At 53.6% G+C, this 16597-nt stretch overlaps 1 protein-coding gene across 1 annotated transcript in view; it reads left to right on the plus strand.

Annotated features, from left to right (window-relative positions):
• Positions 1 to 16597, plus strand: part of CNGB1 (cyclic nucleotide gated channel subunit beta 1) — a 62360-nt gene that overhangs the window by 29166 nt on the left and 16597 nt on the right. Inside the window, exons 17-26 of the mRNA XM_047712557.1 lie at positions 920 to 1027; positions 3323 to 3480; positions 4531 to 4686; positions 5704 to 5912; positions 6920 to 6970; positions 7236 to 7322; positions 8854 to 8918; positions 9769 to 9891; positions 15297 to 15438; positions 16156 to 16315. Coding sequence (XP_047568513.1) covers positions 920 to 1027; positions 3323 to 3480; positions 4531 to 4686; positions 5704 to 5912; positions 6920 to 6970; positions 7236 to 7322; positions 8854 to 8918; positions 9769 to 9891; positions 15297 to 15438; positions 16156 to 16315 — 1259 coding nt within the window. The remainder of the gene's footprint in view (positions 1 to 919; positions 1028 to 3322; positions 3481 to 4530; positions 4687 to 5703; positions 5913 to 6919; positions 6971 to 7235; positions 7323 to 8853; positions 8919 to 9768; positions 9892 to 15296; positions 15439 to 16155; positions 16316 to 16597) is intronic.

The raw sequence follows: 16597 nt of genomic DNA on the forward strand, positions 1-16597 counted from the left end.
GGCTGCTGATGGAGTTCTACACTTTGGCATCTCAGGCAGCATGTGCCCTCCTGGCTCAGGAGAAGGCACCAGGCCGGGCACAAGAGGACTGAGTTTGGTTCTCACCTGTGCAAATTCTGGCCTTGGTGTTCACGGGTGGGAATTTTAACTAGAGTGTGAAGGAGGTGAATCTGTGAGTGTTGCCATTCTTGGTGAGCTGGCAGAAGGCCATAGGATAGTTTCAGAGCCTCCTGGAATAAAGGCAAGGCTGCATATCCCTCCATCTGTTCCCTCTAGAAGCCTCTGAGATCCTGAGTCGAGATGGTTGAGGATGGGCAGAGTGACAGGTAAATTCACACCCAGACACCATCAGCCGGGACTCTGATGGCTCCAGATGCAGAGTCCTGTGGAAGACGTGGACTGAATGACAGGGGACCCCGGGGAGGATTTGCTCTTCCTTCCTCAGACAGGGAGCCTGGAAGGCGTGTGCTAGGAGGGGAAAGCAGAAGAACATTTTAGCTGAGGCCCCACTGAGTCCTGAGTATCTCACTGAGTTCAGTAGATCTGGTCCCATTTTACAGATGGGGAAACTGAGATGGTTCAGAGAGTTTAAGTCACTTGCCAAGGTCACACACTAGTGGGAAGCAGGACTGGGATGCAAAATCCAGTTTGCCTGATACCAAGTCAATGTTGTTACTTTTACACTAGGACATTGAACAGATGTGGAGACTGAGGTCCAGAGGGCGACTGTGTCCCTTCCCTCTCTCTTTTTTTCTCCATGAAGGCAAGTGAGGACCCTTTGGTGGCACCAACACCCCTGGCCCCATTCCCCCCTTGCCCAGGGTTCAGCCCTGGGTGATCTGCAGCGGTCAAGATTGGCTCCCTTCCCCCTGTGGCTCCTGCCCTCGCTGAAGGCCCCTCCATGTCTGTGTCCTTGCAGGAAGAGGCTGCCCTCCCAAGATTATGACGTTGAAGAGCTCAAGGCACTGTCACCAGCTGAATCACCCATGGTTGCCTGGTTGGACCCGTCCAGCCCACAGGGCACTGAGTGAGTGGGGACCACCCCCAGGGTTTCAGAGGGTGGTTGGAAGTCTGGGTGGGGATGAGCAGACAAGGAGAGAGGGTTGGGTTGGTGGGGGAGAGTATGGATGTTTCTAGAACCTTCCACCACTTTGCCAACGGCTTCTGAGCTGGGTCTCCTGTCCAGGATGCTTCTGGCTGGCCTAGGGGTTCTGTACAGTCTGTAAAATGCACAGAGTCTTTGTTGTAAAGGAGAGAGAGGCTCCCGGCCCCTCAGCCAAGGTTGGGTCCCGGCTCTAAACCCCTGAGAAGGTCAGCAGGGGGATCGAGGACCACAAGGATCTCCAGGGGTCTAAACCCAGGGAGCTTGTTAAAAATACAGATTCCCGGGGCACCTGGGTGGCTCAGTGGGTTAAAGCCTCTGCCTTCGGCTCAGGTCATGATCTCAGGGTCCTGGGATCAGGCCCCGCATTGGGCTTTTTGCTCGGCAGGGAGCCTGCTTCCCCGCCCATTTCTCTCTGCCTGCCTCTCTGCCTACTTGTGGTCTCTGTCTGTCAAATAAATAATAAAATAAAATCTTAAAAAAAAAAATACAGATTCCCAGCTCCCAGCCCAGACCCAGAAGCTCAGACAGTGGGCCCTGGGGGACTGACATCTTTACAAGCCTCCAGCTGATTCTGATTATAAACTGGTCTGTGGGACAGTGTTTAGAGGCCACAGTGAGGGCACTAGGACCTGGGTCTGTGACATCTAACTATTCCAAGGGCTGGGCCAACAGAAGATGTTTTCTGGAAGAGTCTGGGATGCCTGGCTGATGGTGAATCCCCCGGCCCCAGGCTCTGGCCTGGGATCCCCATCCTATTCCCAGCCTCAGCTTCTGGAGGGGCCACAGGAGGCACTGGGCTTTCCTGCCAGCCTTCCCACGCACCCCCCCCCCCCATAATTTTATGGAGTATGTTTTAGGGAGCTGTGGAAAGTTCAGAAAAGTTAAAAGAGAAAGAAAAAAAATCCAAACTTCACCCATAGTTCACTGGTCCATGTGAATATACAGTGCAGTTCCATCTTATGCAGTAGGGTAAGGACAGGGTTGGAGTTTAGTACCAGAAAACAGGGCAGGAATCAGTTATAATAATAATTACCCTTGAAGCCTCTTAAGGAGTTCATCTCGGGGACCCATACATTAGTGAGGTGGGTTCAGCTGCTATAACAATTAGACCCCACAGATGCAGTGGCTTAAGCAACACAATGTCTCATTTATCATAATCATGTCACCAGACACCTGTTTCAGGTCAGTGGTGGGTTCTCCTCCAGGCAGTCGTTTAGGTACCCTGGTGGCAGCAGCTGTGCTACCTGTGTGTGGCTTCTGAGGCCCTGCGGGTCAGCCCTAGATGGAGAGAATGCCAGACAGGGGGTCCAGAAGATGCACACAGCAAGTCTGCTCACGTTCTTCTTGGGGGAGCCCATCCGGCCGCCCTCACAGGGACTCTGCACCCCAGCGACCATTCCCCACGGGAGGGAGCGGATGTGGGCAAGCAATTTGCGTCTCTGCATACCTGTGTGCCCTTTTTTGTTGGGGTCCCCATGCTGCTGGTCCCCAGCTGCCTCGTCAGGTGAGCACCCGGGGACTAGGGGACTTGATTGCCGGTGCCCCCATGTCAGAAAACAGATAGATGTGAAAACACTAGGATTGCACTCAGCTCAGCATGATGGTCAGAAGGACACCACGCAGAGGACAGCTGATTTGCGGCCTGTCTCAGCCCACCCAGAGTGCTTGCCCCAGGCTGACCGGCGCCTCGGGCAGACTCCCATTCATTCTCTCTCTGTCCATCTCTCTGTCCATCTGTCTCTCTTGCTGCCAGTACAGACAGTTTAAATTCCTAGAAGTTAAAAGGATATGGAATGGATCTGCACTGTTTTTTTTCCATCAACTATTTCCTGAGCCAAAAGCATAGCCCTGTCCCCTCTTTGATCTGTCCCAGACGCCAATCTCCTGGGAACCCCAAACTGGGGCTAACCGTCCTGACCCGAGTTCCAAGAGTTTCCCCCTAAATCACAAGTGGGATCAAAGTTTTCTCAGAACCGCCCATCGGAATCAGATCCTGTGTGGTACATTCTCTAAAAGCTGGGCACCCAGGTGTGAGCCTCAGACTGAATTTCCTCCTAGAAGCTATTAAAGTGGGTTTGATGTTTCTGGTGTCAGAAGGAAACTGGGGCAGCTTTTGCCTCCTTGGGGCCGGGTGGGATATAGAGGCTGCTCGGCTGTTGCCCGGGGGCATGGGGGTCCCTTCCCATCCAGCCCGCTCAGCATCAGGTGTGTCCACAGTGGCCAGGATCGTGCGGCCTCGGTGGCCAGCCAGAACAGTGCCATCATCAACGACCGGCTGCAGGAGCTAGTGAAGCTTTTCAAGGAGCGGACAGAGAAGGTGAAGGAGAAGCTCATCGACCCTGACGTCACCTCCGATGAGGAGAGCCCGAAGCCCTGTAAGCCCAGAGCTGGGATGGTTCAACCTGCCAGAAATGGGTCCCCTAGAGCCCCTTGTAAGCTCATGGTGAGGGTACCCCCAAGGAAATGGTCGGGGTGCTCCCCACTCTCTGGATTTTTGGGTCCTGTATGTACAGCTTTAGCTATGGAACCAGGGGAGGGAATAAGGTCAAAGTTGTGACTGATGATCCAATCCGATTTGGCTCCCCCACCCCCCCACAGGGCAAGTACTTCCTCCTCGACCCTTCTGGCCCTTTCCCACTGGCAGGCAGGTGGTCCAGCCTGGGTGGGATCTCATGGCCTTGTACACAGATGGTGTCACCCCCCACTTTTCTTTTCAGTCTTATTTTTTGGAGGCCTCATTTGCAATAGTCTCATGGCGCTTCCTCAAAGTTTTGTGCTTTCCAGGTTCCAGGAGGAAATGAGAGAAGTGCTCTCTTGTCAGGGAGGTTTTCCAGGTCTTTCCAAAGGAGGACTGTACCTTCGAGCTCAGGGCGCTAACAACAGACCTAGCAGGGCCTGGATCCACAGTCCTAAAGCTAGAAACACAGTCATACTGAACCTAAAGAAGTCAATGCCTAGGTCACCAACGCCATCAACTTCAATGCACAGGGAAGCTGTGGTCTCCTTCAGTGTCTCATTTCAGAGATGAAGGAGTTCAGTTTTCTGCTCTGAAAAACCCAGAGCAAGGTTTCCCTGGTTTCTGGCTCTTGGGGGCGGGGTTTGGGGTACGGAACGCCCCTAGCCCTCCAAAGAGAACCAAGGGGGTCCAAACACAGATGCACAAACAGACTTCTGAAAACGCCTAACTTGCCCAGAAACACTTCATTCTGGGCCATCCCTGAGAAGCAGCTTCAGCCTGGCAGCTGGTAAGATTATCCGGCCGGGTGCCGTGGGCTTTGCCGTGGACAGCACCCGGGCTTCCGCACGCAGAGCTGACAGCAGGGGATGGGGGGGCCGCCAGGATCCCTGCGGCTCCAGGTCCAGAGTCTGTGGTTGGTTGCCCTCTTTCTGGAGCCTCTCAGATGGTCCCCCATGTCCTCCTGCAGCCCCAGCCAAGAAAGCCCCGGAACCGGCCCCGGAAGAGAAGGCGGCTGAGGCCGGGCAGACCGAGGAGGAGCATTATTGCGACATGCTCTGCTGCAAGTTCAAGCGCCGCCCCTGGAAGTCCTACCGGTTTCCGCAAAGCATCGACCCTCTCACCAGTGAGTCCTGGGTGGGACTGGGCCAGCCACTGCTGCCACTGTGTGCTGTGTGAGGGCAGGGGGCCCAGTGAGAGGAGCCAGGGGTGGGTGGGTGGGGGAGAGCGAGCGAGCTCCAGAAGCAAACAAGCAAAGCCCCTGAATAGGAACCTACCATCACCCTCACCTGACAGAGAAGGAAACCGAGGCACGACTAGTTGGTGGCAGACTAGGAGCCCTACCCTGACTCTTACCCTAGTCTGCCTTCTACTCTGCTCTCGAGGGCCCCTTCCTGGAGCTGCTGCTCTGAGCAGAGAAGGGCAGAGATTCTTCTGACATCTAAAGTGAATTCCTCTCACTTTGCTTTTATTTAGCCCATGTTCTCATCCTTGGCAATGACAACCCTTTCTATGGGCACAGCACTTTACAGTTTATGAAGCTCCCAGCCTTTCTTAGCTGACCTCTCCTTGTGCCTTCCCTGGGGAGCAGGGTAGGTGCCAGAGAGAGACGTTCCTGTGGTCACACAAGAAGTCGTGGGGGAACAGGATGCCAATCCTGGTGTCCACCAGGTCTCTAAAATGACCACGTGACCCATGACTTCCATCCATGCACCCACCCACCTGTCTGTGCCCATCTTCCAGGCATTATTTACTGTTGTGTATTTACTAAAGCAGGAAATACATTTTTGGAAATATTTCAATGAGAATGAGAGCAAACGTGTTTTCTAGTTAGCTGCCTATTATCTAATACACCCCATCCCCCCGCTGAGTATTCTGGTTTATTAGGGCCTGGCAGTGATTTATTTTTAAATCAGAGATAGTTTTACACACACACACAGGCACACGCACACACGCAGGCACACAGGCAGACGCACACACACAGGCACACAGGCTCACGCACACACGTGCCTACCCCACTTACAGAAGTGCCACATCTAGGAATAGACTCGTGGAAAGAAGGACGCCCTCCCCTGATGCTCCTGCGAGGAGCCCTCCTCCGGCCGACGTTCTAGAACAGTCCCGCCCCCTGGCTCCCCCACAGACCTGATGTACATCCTGTGGCTGTTCTTCGTGGTGCTGGCCTGGAACTGGAACTGCTGGCTGATTCCCGTGCGCTGGGCCTTCCCCTACCAGACGCCGGACAACGTCCACCTGTGGTTGCTGATGGACTATGTGTGCGACCTCGTCTACCTCCTGGACATCATTGTGTTCCAGATGCGCCTGCAGTTTGTCAGAGGGGGAGACATCATTGTGAGGCCTGGGCAGGGGGAGGGGGACCTGTGGCCGGGGTGGGGGGTGGGGTGGCGCAGCAGGACCTTCAGGAGCCCGACCCGGGCTGCTGCTGTGATAGACGAGACGATTGAACAAGGTCTCGGGGACGTGCACCCATGATTGTTCAAATTACACACACCAAACCCTGATCATGGGTGAAGGGGCTCCTGGACCACCGGGTGGACCTAAAGAGGGAAAGTGGGCCAGGGAACGACCTTCAGACCGACCTGGTTCAAATCCCAGCTCTACCACTGATAGCTCTGCAGGCCCCCTCTGAGCCTCTGTTTTGTCATCCTAAAATGGGGGAACTCATTGTTCCCACCTCATACCGTTGCAGGGAGGGGGATTGAGATGATGTCCGCAGAGCCCTTCCGCTTGGTGAGCAACATTTCCTGGGGGTCCTGCAAAGAACACACTGCCTGGACCAGTGTGAGACCCTGTGCCCTGGTCAGGCCCCACTCCCCGGGGAGGAAACTGAATCCTTATTTTGACTTGGCGAAGGCAGAGGGCCCAGTCCCTATATCTCTGTGCAGGTCACTTTCCCAAACGTCACCCTAGCGGGGGCTGCTCCTCTGCACACAGGCGGGCACTTGTGTCTCTAGAACAATTTAAAGGAAACAGAACTCCCTGGGCAGCCTCTTCCCGCAGCCTGATGAGAGCAGCAGCCGTTTCCTCGGAAAACCAGGTTACAAAGGGTCCGGTTAAGACCCATGTGCTAGGAGAACGACCCTAATATTGACTCCCCAGCCAGGAAGTCGGAATCTAGCTGGGTGACCTTGGACCACTTCCAGCTCTCCGGGAGGTCTATCCTCCCCCCTTGCAGACCTGTGGACCCTAAGGCTTTCTCTCCCCAAAGCTCAGCTGCCCTCCTGAGGCTGTTCCTCTGATAGGAAGGTGGAAACTCTGCAGGGCTGTCCAGGCGGCTCCCCTGGGGTCAGGAATGAAGCTCGCTGGCCATCTCACAGTCAGCATTCCATTTCTTTCAGACCGACAAGAAGGAGATGCGCAATAACTACCTGAAATCTCGCCGCTTTAAGGTGTGTACCAAGGGTACAAGCTTCCGCCGCGCCTTGAAGGGAGGTGTGGCTGGGGACTCTGGGTGCTTCGGGGCCAATGTGATGTGAATCCCACCAGAATCCCACTGCTAGGCACGGGGAGGTTTGTGGGTACAAGGCTCTCTGCCCCTCTGGGTGCATTCTGACCTCACCCCTCCGCCCAAGGTAGAGACCCTATCATTCCCCCAGCCCCCAACCCCCTGGGGCTGCCTGTTTTATACACTGCGGTGTCCCACGGGGATTTCAGATGGACATGCTCTGCCTCCTGCCCTTGGACTTGCTCTACCTGAAGTTTGGTGTGAATCCCCTCCTGCGCTTGCCCCGCTGTTTGAAGGTAGGCTTCCCGTCCAGGGCCTTCAGCTCTCCTGTGCTCTGCACTAGCATCATGATGTCCCCCCTGAGCAGCACTGGGGAGTGGGGCCGGGCGGGGCGTCAGGGTGACCCCAGAGGGGATGGGAAATTCCCTGAAAGTCTTAGAGCTTCTTTACTGTGCTGTGTGTTAGGGATTTGTTCCAGAAGCTTAATAAGTACATAGTCTTCAACCCTACAAGTGTTGTTAGTACCAGCATTTTACCAGAGAGGTTAAGTAACTTGCCCTAGGTCACACAGGTCAGAAGGAATAGAGTCGGATTTGAACCTAGGCAGTATGCCTCCACTGTCTGTGCCTTCAGTCATTACAGAAACACAAGAGAGGGACTTCTGCTTTATGATTGTCTGCGTCTCAAAGATGGGGACACCGAGGCTTGAAAACCTTGGGTGACTTGCTCAAGGTCACAGGAGCCGGGAAGTACCCAGGATAGATTTGGACGTGCAGCCTAATACCTGTCTCATTGTTCATTGCTGCTTGGTGTCATGACAGTCGTCCCTCCTGCCACTGGGGCAGAGCCAGTGTCCCAGTGAAGGTGACACAGTGTAAAGGAGAGACCAGGCAGTGGTCTGTTTAGTGTGACCAGGGTTGACAGCCAGTTGGAGCTCTTGGAATCCCCCAAGTGGGATTTCCTGGCAGACCAACTGTGGATCCACAAGCCGAGTTTTACACCCCCCGCCCCGCCCATAGTGATGGGATTCATATCTGGTGTTTAGCATGACTCAGGACAAAACTTGGAGCCCTGCATCCCATGTAAACTCTGGAGGGACTTCAGGAGGACCCCTTGGAGGATGACCAGCTCATGGCTCGGGGAATTTCCCCCACAGTCATTCTCCAATGTTCACAACACGTGTGCCGTGTGGCCACTTTGAGTATGCTCTGGGATCGAATCCTGCCTCTGCCACTTAGCAGCTGTGTGCTTTGGGCAGCTGCCTCAATGTCATGAAGTGCCCGTGTCCTCTCTGTAAAGGGAGAATGGTACCACGTACCTCACGTGTAAATTAGCAAGAAAGTCATGAATAGAAAGCGCGGCCATCAAAGGTGCTCAGTAAAGAAGAGAAGCTACTATCACACTTTTATTATAAAAACAAGCCTTTGGGATCTAAGTAAGGGGCGGTAGGGGTGCTGTTTCTATATCAGATGGTTTCCGTCATAAGCAAATGTTGCAAACAGGGTTCTTAACCTGAGAAGCGTCACCCCTGAAAATGTCATGATAGGCTTTGGGAGGTTTCTGGGAGCCCCTCACACATATGCAAACTGTGAGAACAGGACTAGGCGTAGTTTCTAGGGGAAGACAGGTCACGGTTTCCCATGGATTGATAAAGGGAGTTTCTGGCCCCCACCCCTCAGAGGGCTCCAGACCTCTGATGTTGGACGCTCACTGTCCAGCCTCCTCTGGGGGGCGTTGCAGAAGGAGCCATCTGGGCTGGGGCCCGGGGGAGGCTAACACCGCACGCCATGGGTGGGGGCCGTTCTGATGCTTTGCTCTTCCTCCCAGTACATGGCCTTCTTTGAGTTTAACAGCCGCCTGGAAGCCATCCTCAGCAAAGCCTATGTTTACAGGTGAGACACGCATGCACACACACGCGCACGTGAGCGCACACAACACAGGCTGTCTGCGGCAACAGCCCTAGGCATTCTCTACTCATATTTCTTCCCCTTTTAAGCTCCTCTGGCCCCACGGGCCCCAGTGCTACCGGAAGCCAGGCCTCTTCCTGGCCCTTCTCTGAAGGGATGTTTGTTTTTCTAGAGAGCCAGGAATGTCCTATTTCCCCCAATTGTGAGGAGGGCACACAGAAGTTCGTGTGCACGGCTCACCGCTATTTCCACGGAGCTGGGCATCATTTTGATCTCAGCTCGGGGAACTGGGCCCCTCAATCCTGCTCGATCACAGTGGGCGTGATTGGAAGGACAGTGGGCCCTCTCTCAATGCTGGAGTGGGGCACAAGCCCAGCTGGGCCACGGGCAGGGGCAGAGCTTCTCCACGTCTCTCATGACGTGGTCCTTCTCTGCACATGTCTGTCCCTTCCCGCCCCCTCCAAGGCTACAGCTCCTGCTGTCCTTTGCTGTCCTTCACACCACCAGAACTATCGGCACATGGGGCTCAGGGCCATCCCAGGCCCTGGCCTTGACGGCTTGCCATTCACACGCCACCATCCCTAGCTGGCAAAGTCTCCAGCAAGCATGTGGTTGGCACAGTCCATCCAGCCGGATGTCCATCCTGCTAGGTGTCTGCCACGTGTCCATCCTGCCAGGCAGTGGGGCCGGACCGTGACATTCCATCAGGGGCATGACCTAGGCACGTGTCACGGGTGGGTAAAGGTGGGTTTGTTCCCTGCAGTCCCTACCCTTGGGGCGAGAGATCATGGCCACCTGCTCCACCACTGTGTTCATGCGTGTCCTTCCTCTGCAGGGTGATCAGGACCACGGCTTACCTGCTCTATAGCCTGCATGTGAACTCTTGTCTGTACTACTGGGCATCAGCCTATCAGGGCATTGGATCCACTCACTGGGTTTACGACGGCGTGGGAAACAGGTGAGCCACAGTCTTCTTCCTGGGGCTGTAATTCACTGAGGGTCCCGGAAAGAGGTCCCATTGCTGCCCTGTTGCTGAGGCTGTCGTAGTCCCAAGGAGCCACTGACATGAGGAAGTTGGAGGACCACATCTCTGTGTCCTCACTGAGCTAACATTTCCTGAGCACCAGCCATGTGCCAGGCAGAGGGGGGCACAAACAGGAACAAGACTTGCTAGAAAGGTCCTTTCAGCCTCCTAGAGCCTAGGAGAGTTGGCAAATTCGCCTCCCACGTGCATCTACTCCTTTATCCCATGGATAAAGCCAAGTGGGAAGGAGGCCAGAGCACACCTCTCAACATAGCTCCCCAGGCATCGCTAGCCATGCGGGATCTGGCAAACAAGGTGAACCCTACTTGCCAGTCCAGAGAGCTGCCGCATGTGTGGGACATGCTCATGTAGTGACGATGACAATGGTACTACTATAATCATAGCAGTGAGTACTTAGAGCAGAGAACGCTTATTCTGCACCAGCCCTGCTTTAAGTACTGCACACAGTAACTCACTTAGTCCTTCCAGTCATCACTCGAGATGGGCACTGTCATCATTCCCATCTTACAGAGGGGGTAGCAGATGGGAAGTCACTTTCCAAGGTCACACAGTTAGCTCATAATTTCCAGAGCTGGAATTTGAACCTGGGGCAGCATGGTTGCATTCTCAGCCAGTGTACCATCTGCCTGGTGCTGGAGAGGCGTGGGCATGGGACCATCAATTACAAAAAGTCATGTTTGATTTTGGCCTTGGTAGGTAGAAAGAAGGGGCAGAGAAGCTCTGGGGAAGGGAGCAGCTGGAAGAGAGGTGCAGAGTTGCAAAATGGCGTCATTGTCAAGGCTCTGAGAGCTATCTTGTGTGGTGGCAGGGACTAACCAATCCGGTGGCCGCTGGCCACAGGGTGCCACCAAGTCCTCAAAAGTCACCATGACTGAGATGGGAAATACACACAGGTTCAGAAGACATGAAGAAACATGTCAACTGCCTTGTTGCTCATGCCTAAAATATTGGTTACATGTTGAAATGATATTAACGTTGATATTTTGGGTCGCTAAAAAACATTATCGAAATTAATTTCACCTGTTTCCTTTGCTTTTGCAAAAATGTGACAACTGGAAGATTTTAAGTTACATAGGTGGGTCACATCATATTTTTTTAAAAGATTTTGTTTATTTATTTGTCAGAGAGAGAGAGAAAGAGAGAGCGAGCACAGGCAGACAGAGTGGCAGGCAGAGGCAGAGGGAGAAGCAGGTTCCCTGCCGAGCAAGGAGCCTGATGCAGGACTCGATCCCAGGACACTGGGATCATGACCTGAGCCGAAGGCAGCTGCTTAACCAACTGAGCCACCCAGGCATCCCGGTCACATTGTATTTTTACAGGATAGCATGGTTCTAGGTGATGGGGTGCCAGTGTGGGTTTTTTTTATTTTGCTGTTCTTTGTTTCATATCTGGTTCTAGGTGATGGGGAGCCAGTGTGGGGTTCTTTTGTGCGGTTCTTTGTTTCATATCTATTTATCCTGATTTTTTTTTTTTTAAGATTTTACTTATTTATTTGACAGACAGAGATCACAAGCAGGCAGAGAGGCAGGCAGAGAGAGAGGGGGAAGCAGGCTCCCTGCTGAGCAGAGAGCCCGATGCGGGGCTCGATCCCAGGACCCTGAGACCATGACCCGAGCCAAAGGCAGCGGCTCAACCCACTGAGCCACCCAGGCGCCCCTATCCTGATTATTGAAGAAGGATCAGGAACATTCCTCACTATATTTCTTTCTTCTAAGATGCAGTTCCTTCTATGATACATTATTGGGTCAATGTAGCTTTTTGGAAAAAAAGAGAAATATTACAGTAAATGGACACATAGTTTGTAAGATCCATCCCAACTTTAGAAATGTGATAATGTGGAAAAATATGTCACCCACAGAGATGTAGAATAACAGAATATTGTGCATATTTGCCCATCATCAATTTTTTTAAAACCACAATCCTGATATCCTCCCCATGGAGAGAGGCCAGTGTTTATTTAATCATGCCCTCATCCCTGGGCACTGGAGGGTCTCCAGTTCCTTAGTCTGACACGTGATGCTGCAGTGAACATCTTTGTATCTGAATCTTTGTCCTCTGGTCTGATTGTTTCCTCAGGATAAATTCCCAAAGGGGGATTGCTAGGCCAAGAATAAGAACATTTTTAAGATTAAAAAAAATTATTATTCTTATAATTAATACACTATTTTTTTTTAAGATTTTATTTATTTATTTGACAGAGAGAGATCACAAGTAGACGGAGAGGAAGGCAGAGAGAGAGAGAGGGAAGCAGGCTTCTTGCTGAGCAGAGAGCCCGATGTGGGACTCGATCCCAGGACCCTGAGATCATGACCTGAGCCGAAGGCAGCGGCTTAACCCACTGAGCCACCCAGGCGCCCCAATACACTATTTTTTTAGAGCAGTTCCAGATTTCCAGAAGAGTTGGTAGGAAAGTACAGGGAGTTCCCCAGGCTGCCATATTTTTCAATGTCAGAAGGATATGGAACGATAGCCCGGCTCCCCTCTCACCTCTTGCCTCTATACCTTGGAAGCAGGAAGATGACAGGACCCAGGGGGATCTCAGAAAGGTGACTCTGCTGGTGATGGTTGAGGAGAGATGGACTCGAGGGACAGGGGTGAAGGCGATGAACCAGTTAGAGACAAAGGTTTTGTGTGGTCTGGGGGAGGGAGGACAGTGCGGGAAGGGAGGCCTAAGTACCTGGGTCCAGGTTAGGGCCGTGAGCCTGGAGAGGCAGGGCACAGGCTTAAGGGACAGGAGTCCAGGGAAGAACAGAAGATGTTCATTAAAACTCGCTCTGTGACCTTGGCTGAGGCTCTTCCCCTTTCTGGGACTCAATTTCCCCTCTCCAGCCTGAGCATAGTAGTACATTCAGATTTCTTGTGAGGAATGATAAACTCATTTGTGTAATGTGTCTGGGTCATGCCTGGACAAGAGTTAGTGATGAGCTATGATCATTCTTTAACCCATTTTTTTAAAAGATTTTATTTATTTATTTGATAGACAGACATCACAAGTAGGCAGAGAGGCAGGCAGAGGGACGGGGGGAGGGGGGAAGCAGGCTCCCCGCTGAGCAGAGAGCCCAATGTGGGGCTCGATCCCAGGACCCTGGGATCATGACCCGAGCCGAAGGTAGAGGCTTTAACCCACTGAGCCACCCAGGCGCCCCAGCTATGATCATTCTTATGGGGAAACCAGCATACCAGGAGAGGGGCTGCTAAGCCAGGATCCAGAGTTGTACAGGGGTCCCACCACCACCCACCACCAAAATTGGAGCTAAATTTTGAGGACATGCTGGCTTCCCTAAGGAAAAGGTGGCTAGCTTTCCTTAGATTCTCAAAGGGGTTTGTGCCCCAGGAGGCTGAGAACCCAAGTCCGAGGACTGGGCCTGGCCCCCCCAATCATGGGCAGGCCTGGGGTGGAAGGGGAAGCAGGGAAGGGAGGACAGGGGAGAGCTGTCAGGGACTTCCTTCTGCCAACCTTGGAAGGGGCATGCTGTCTTGGGCAGTCCTACTCTTCTCCAGATGAAATCCTACAGGGAAGCCCTAGTATCTGCAAAAAAGCACAAAGAGTGAAGGATCCCTCCTGAAGTCCAATATCAAGGGTAATAATCATTTTCAAAATAGTGACCATTTGTTGAGAGTCTGCTCTGGCCCAGGGGCTTGAGGACCCAAGTTCTTAACATATCTGGGTCCTGTTCTGCTTCTGCCTGGATTGGAGCAGGCAGGGGTCCCCACAGACCCAGTAGCATTGAAGACAAGAAGACTTCAGGGAGGCCCCTAAGACCTGCCATGCCAACAGAAGATTCCTTAATCAGAAAGAGTTTGGGGGGTGGTCCAGGAGCACCCACTAAGCTCAGTCCCTGCTTACGGCTGCTTTGCACGCCCTCTGGTGGCCCGGGACAGTATGACGGGGGCTTCATGGGGGAGCCGCGTGTTGTCCAGAAATTTCTACGCACCAGGTGGTGAATGAGGTGCAGGGTGGCGCAGCGCCCAGCCCAGGCCTCCCAGCTAGTGGTCAGAGACAGAGACCTCCTCCAACATAACTCGCCAACAAGCTCTGGGCTTCCCCCTCCCAGTATTCTTTGCCCGATTTCTTGCCTGTCTGCACTAGATGGTAAGCTTCTTGAGGACACTGGTGAGTCTGTTGTTCCCTAACCGCGGGCATGTGGCAGGTACCAGTGACAGAGAAGGCTGAGAGCCCGTCATGTCCCAGGCATCTTTTGCTACCTCATTTTGTCCTCACGATCACTCTGTGGTGCCATGTCCACCGTAGGAGAAAGAAGTCGAAGCTTGCTGAGATTAGTAATTTGTCCTCATTAGGCGGCTAGGAAGTGGCAGAGCTGGGTTTGAGCCCAGGCAGTCCCGTCCAGAGCCCATGTTCTAACTATGACTCTGAAGAACTAGATGGTGAACGGAGTCCGGGGGAGGACCCGCTTGGGGTCATCCCCAGACTGGGTGATTTGCCAGTGGATGATGGTCTTGATTTTGGAGCTGAGCAGGGACCTCAAAAATGTGGGTATATCAGGACACTGGGGTCAGGGCAGGCTCTGGACACCACCTGTGTGCCCAGGTAGGAAGATAGGAAGGCACAGGAAAGCCAGCTGGGATTATCTTGTCCTTGAGCCCTGCTGACCTCACCCACTGCTGACCCCTGGGACGGCCAAGCCTGAAGGTGTGAACAGATGTATGAGGGACTCTTACTCCTCTGTGATAATGAGATAAGCTTAGGGCATCTCCCACGCCCATACCTCCCTTCCCTGGTTCGTGCACCCATGGAGAGACGTTACCAACTGTGAATGAAGGCTCAGAGAGGCAGATGACAGCCTGAATTCTAATCCCAGCTCTGGACCTGGCCCACTGGTGACCATGAGTGTTTCCTTTGCCTTCTGGGGCCTCAGTTTCCCCATCTGGAAAAGAGATGGGCAGGGGAGAGGGTCAGAAAACGTGGTCTTTGAGATATCTTCCAAGTTAGACATTGCTTTCGGTTTTGGGGAACCAACATGCCAGGATGGCAAAGGGAAGGTAGTGGAAATTGAAATAATATCAAGGAGTCCAGGCATCAGAAGTCAGAAGACCCTGGTCTACCCTCCTGCCAAGTCTTTCTAGCAGTCTCCTGGAGCCTCAGTTTCCCCATATGTAAACAGAGGAGACAACATGCCTCTGTATCTGTGCACGTGCTCTGCACACCGTGTGCCCTGTGGCTGTTAGGCTCTTTTCCTTGCACGTAGAAATAAAGGGTTTTCTTTTCTGCATGCTGCACATCCGTCAGAGCCAAGCCCCCCAGACTCAGCAAAAGGGGGCCTTTGCTGACCGAGGTCCCCTTCCTCTTCTCTCTCTAGTTACATTCGCTGTTACTACTGGGCTGTGAAGACCCTCATCACCATTGGTGGGCTGCCTGACCCCAAAACGCTCTTTGAAATCGTCTTCCAGGGCCTGAACTATTTCACGGGTGTCTTCGCTTTCTCTGTGATGATCGGACAGGTAGCTAGCTTGCCACCCGCCTGCCCGCAGGGCCCCTCTCCCTCCCATTGCTGTCAGAAATGTCACCAGCTGTGGTCATTTCTTTCGGACTAAGTCCAGGAGAGACCTTAGGACTGGACTCAGGAGCCTAGAGCTCTGGAACCTGCTGGGTGAAGGGGACGGGGTAGAGGTCTAGGTCCCATTCTTCTGTACGCTGGCTTCCACTGGAAAGGTCGGTCCCTTTGGGATATCTTTGGAGAGCTAGGCTGAAAGGCTTTCTGCAAAGGCTGGGGATTTGGGTTGCTCCCCTGGAGAGAAACCCCTGGGGGTGTCTAATGTGCAGGGGTGCATCTCTTATTCTAATCATTGCCTGAAGCCACAGTCCCATGGCCTCAGAATCCAGTCCTGTCACAAGGAGTAGTACACCAGGTTCACATTTCCTCCAGTGAGGTCGAAGTGGCCTCTGGCACCGAGGGGCCAGGTCAGACCACAATTAGCCTGGCCCAGCGAGGCATTTCCTCATAGCAGGTGCTGTTCTCGGCAGCCTTATCCCGCCCTGCCCATGTCCACACTGGAAGCAGAACTTCTCCCGTCGGTAGCCTCCTCTGTGTGCGGACATGGGTCCCCTCTCTCCTGGGCCCCTTCCTCATGCACCCCCAGTCCGAGTAGATACACATGCTCACAACGCATGGGCCCCAAGCCCCACTCTGCCCCTTGACACTTCCTCCTTGCGCCTAGATGAGAGACGTGGTGGGGGCCGCCACCGCCGGGCAGACCTACTACCGCAGCTGCATGGACAGCACTGTGAAGTACATGAACTTCTACAAGATCCCCAGGTCTGTGCAGAACCGGGTCAAGACCTGGTACGAGTACACCTGGCAGTCCCAAGGCATGCTGGGTAAGACAGGTGCCCCAGCTACCACCAGCTATCCCCTGCCCCCTCCTCCCTGATCCCCCTCCCTCCTCCTACCAGCTATCCCCTGGTCCTGCCTCTAACCCGTGTCCCTGAGGTCCTGAGCACTGGTGCCTCTTGGCTGTGGCCCCAACATATTCAAGTGAGGGGGGCCCAGGGAAGCCCATGAGGTGCCCCAAGCTGGGCCATCAGGAGACCCCTGAAGACTTGAGGGCCTTGTCTTTTGGATGTCCTGCCTGCCCTCCCTTCTCTTCCCCTGCCTTGAAA

This window comes from Lutra lutra, chromosome 17, assembly GCF_902655055.1.
Source record: "Lutra lutra chromosome 17, mLutLut1.2, whole genome shotgun sequence".
NCBI classification, from domain to species: Eukaryota; Metazoa; Chordata; class Mammalia; order Carnivora; family Mustelidae; genus Lutra; species Lutra lutra.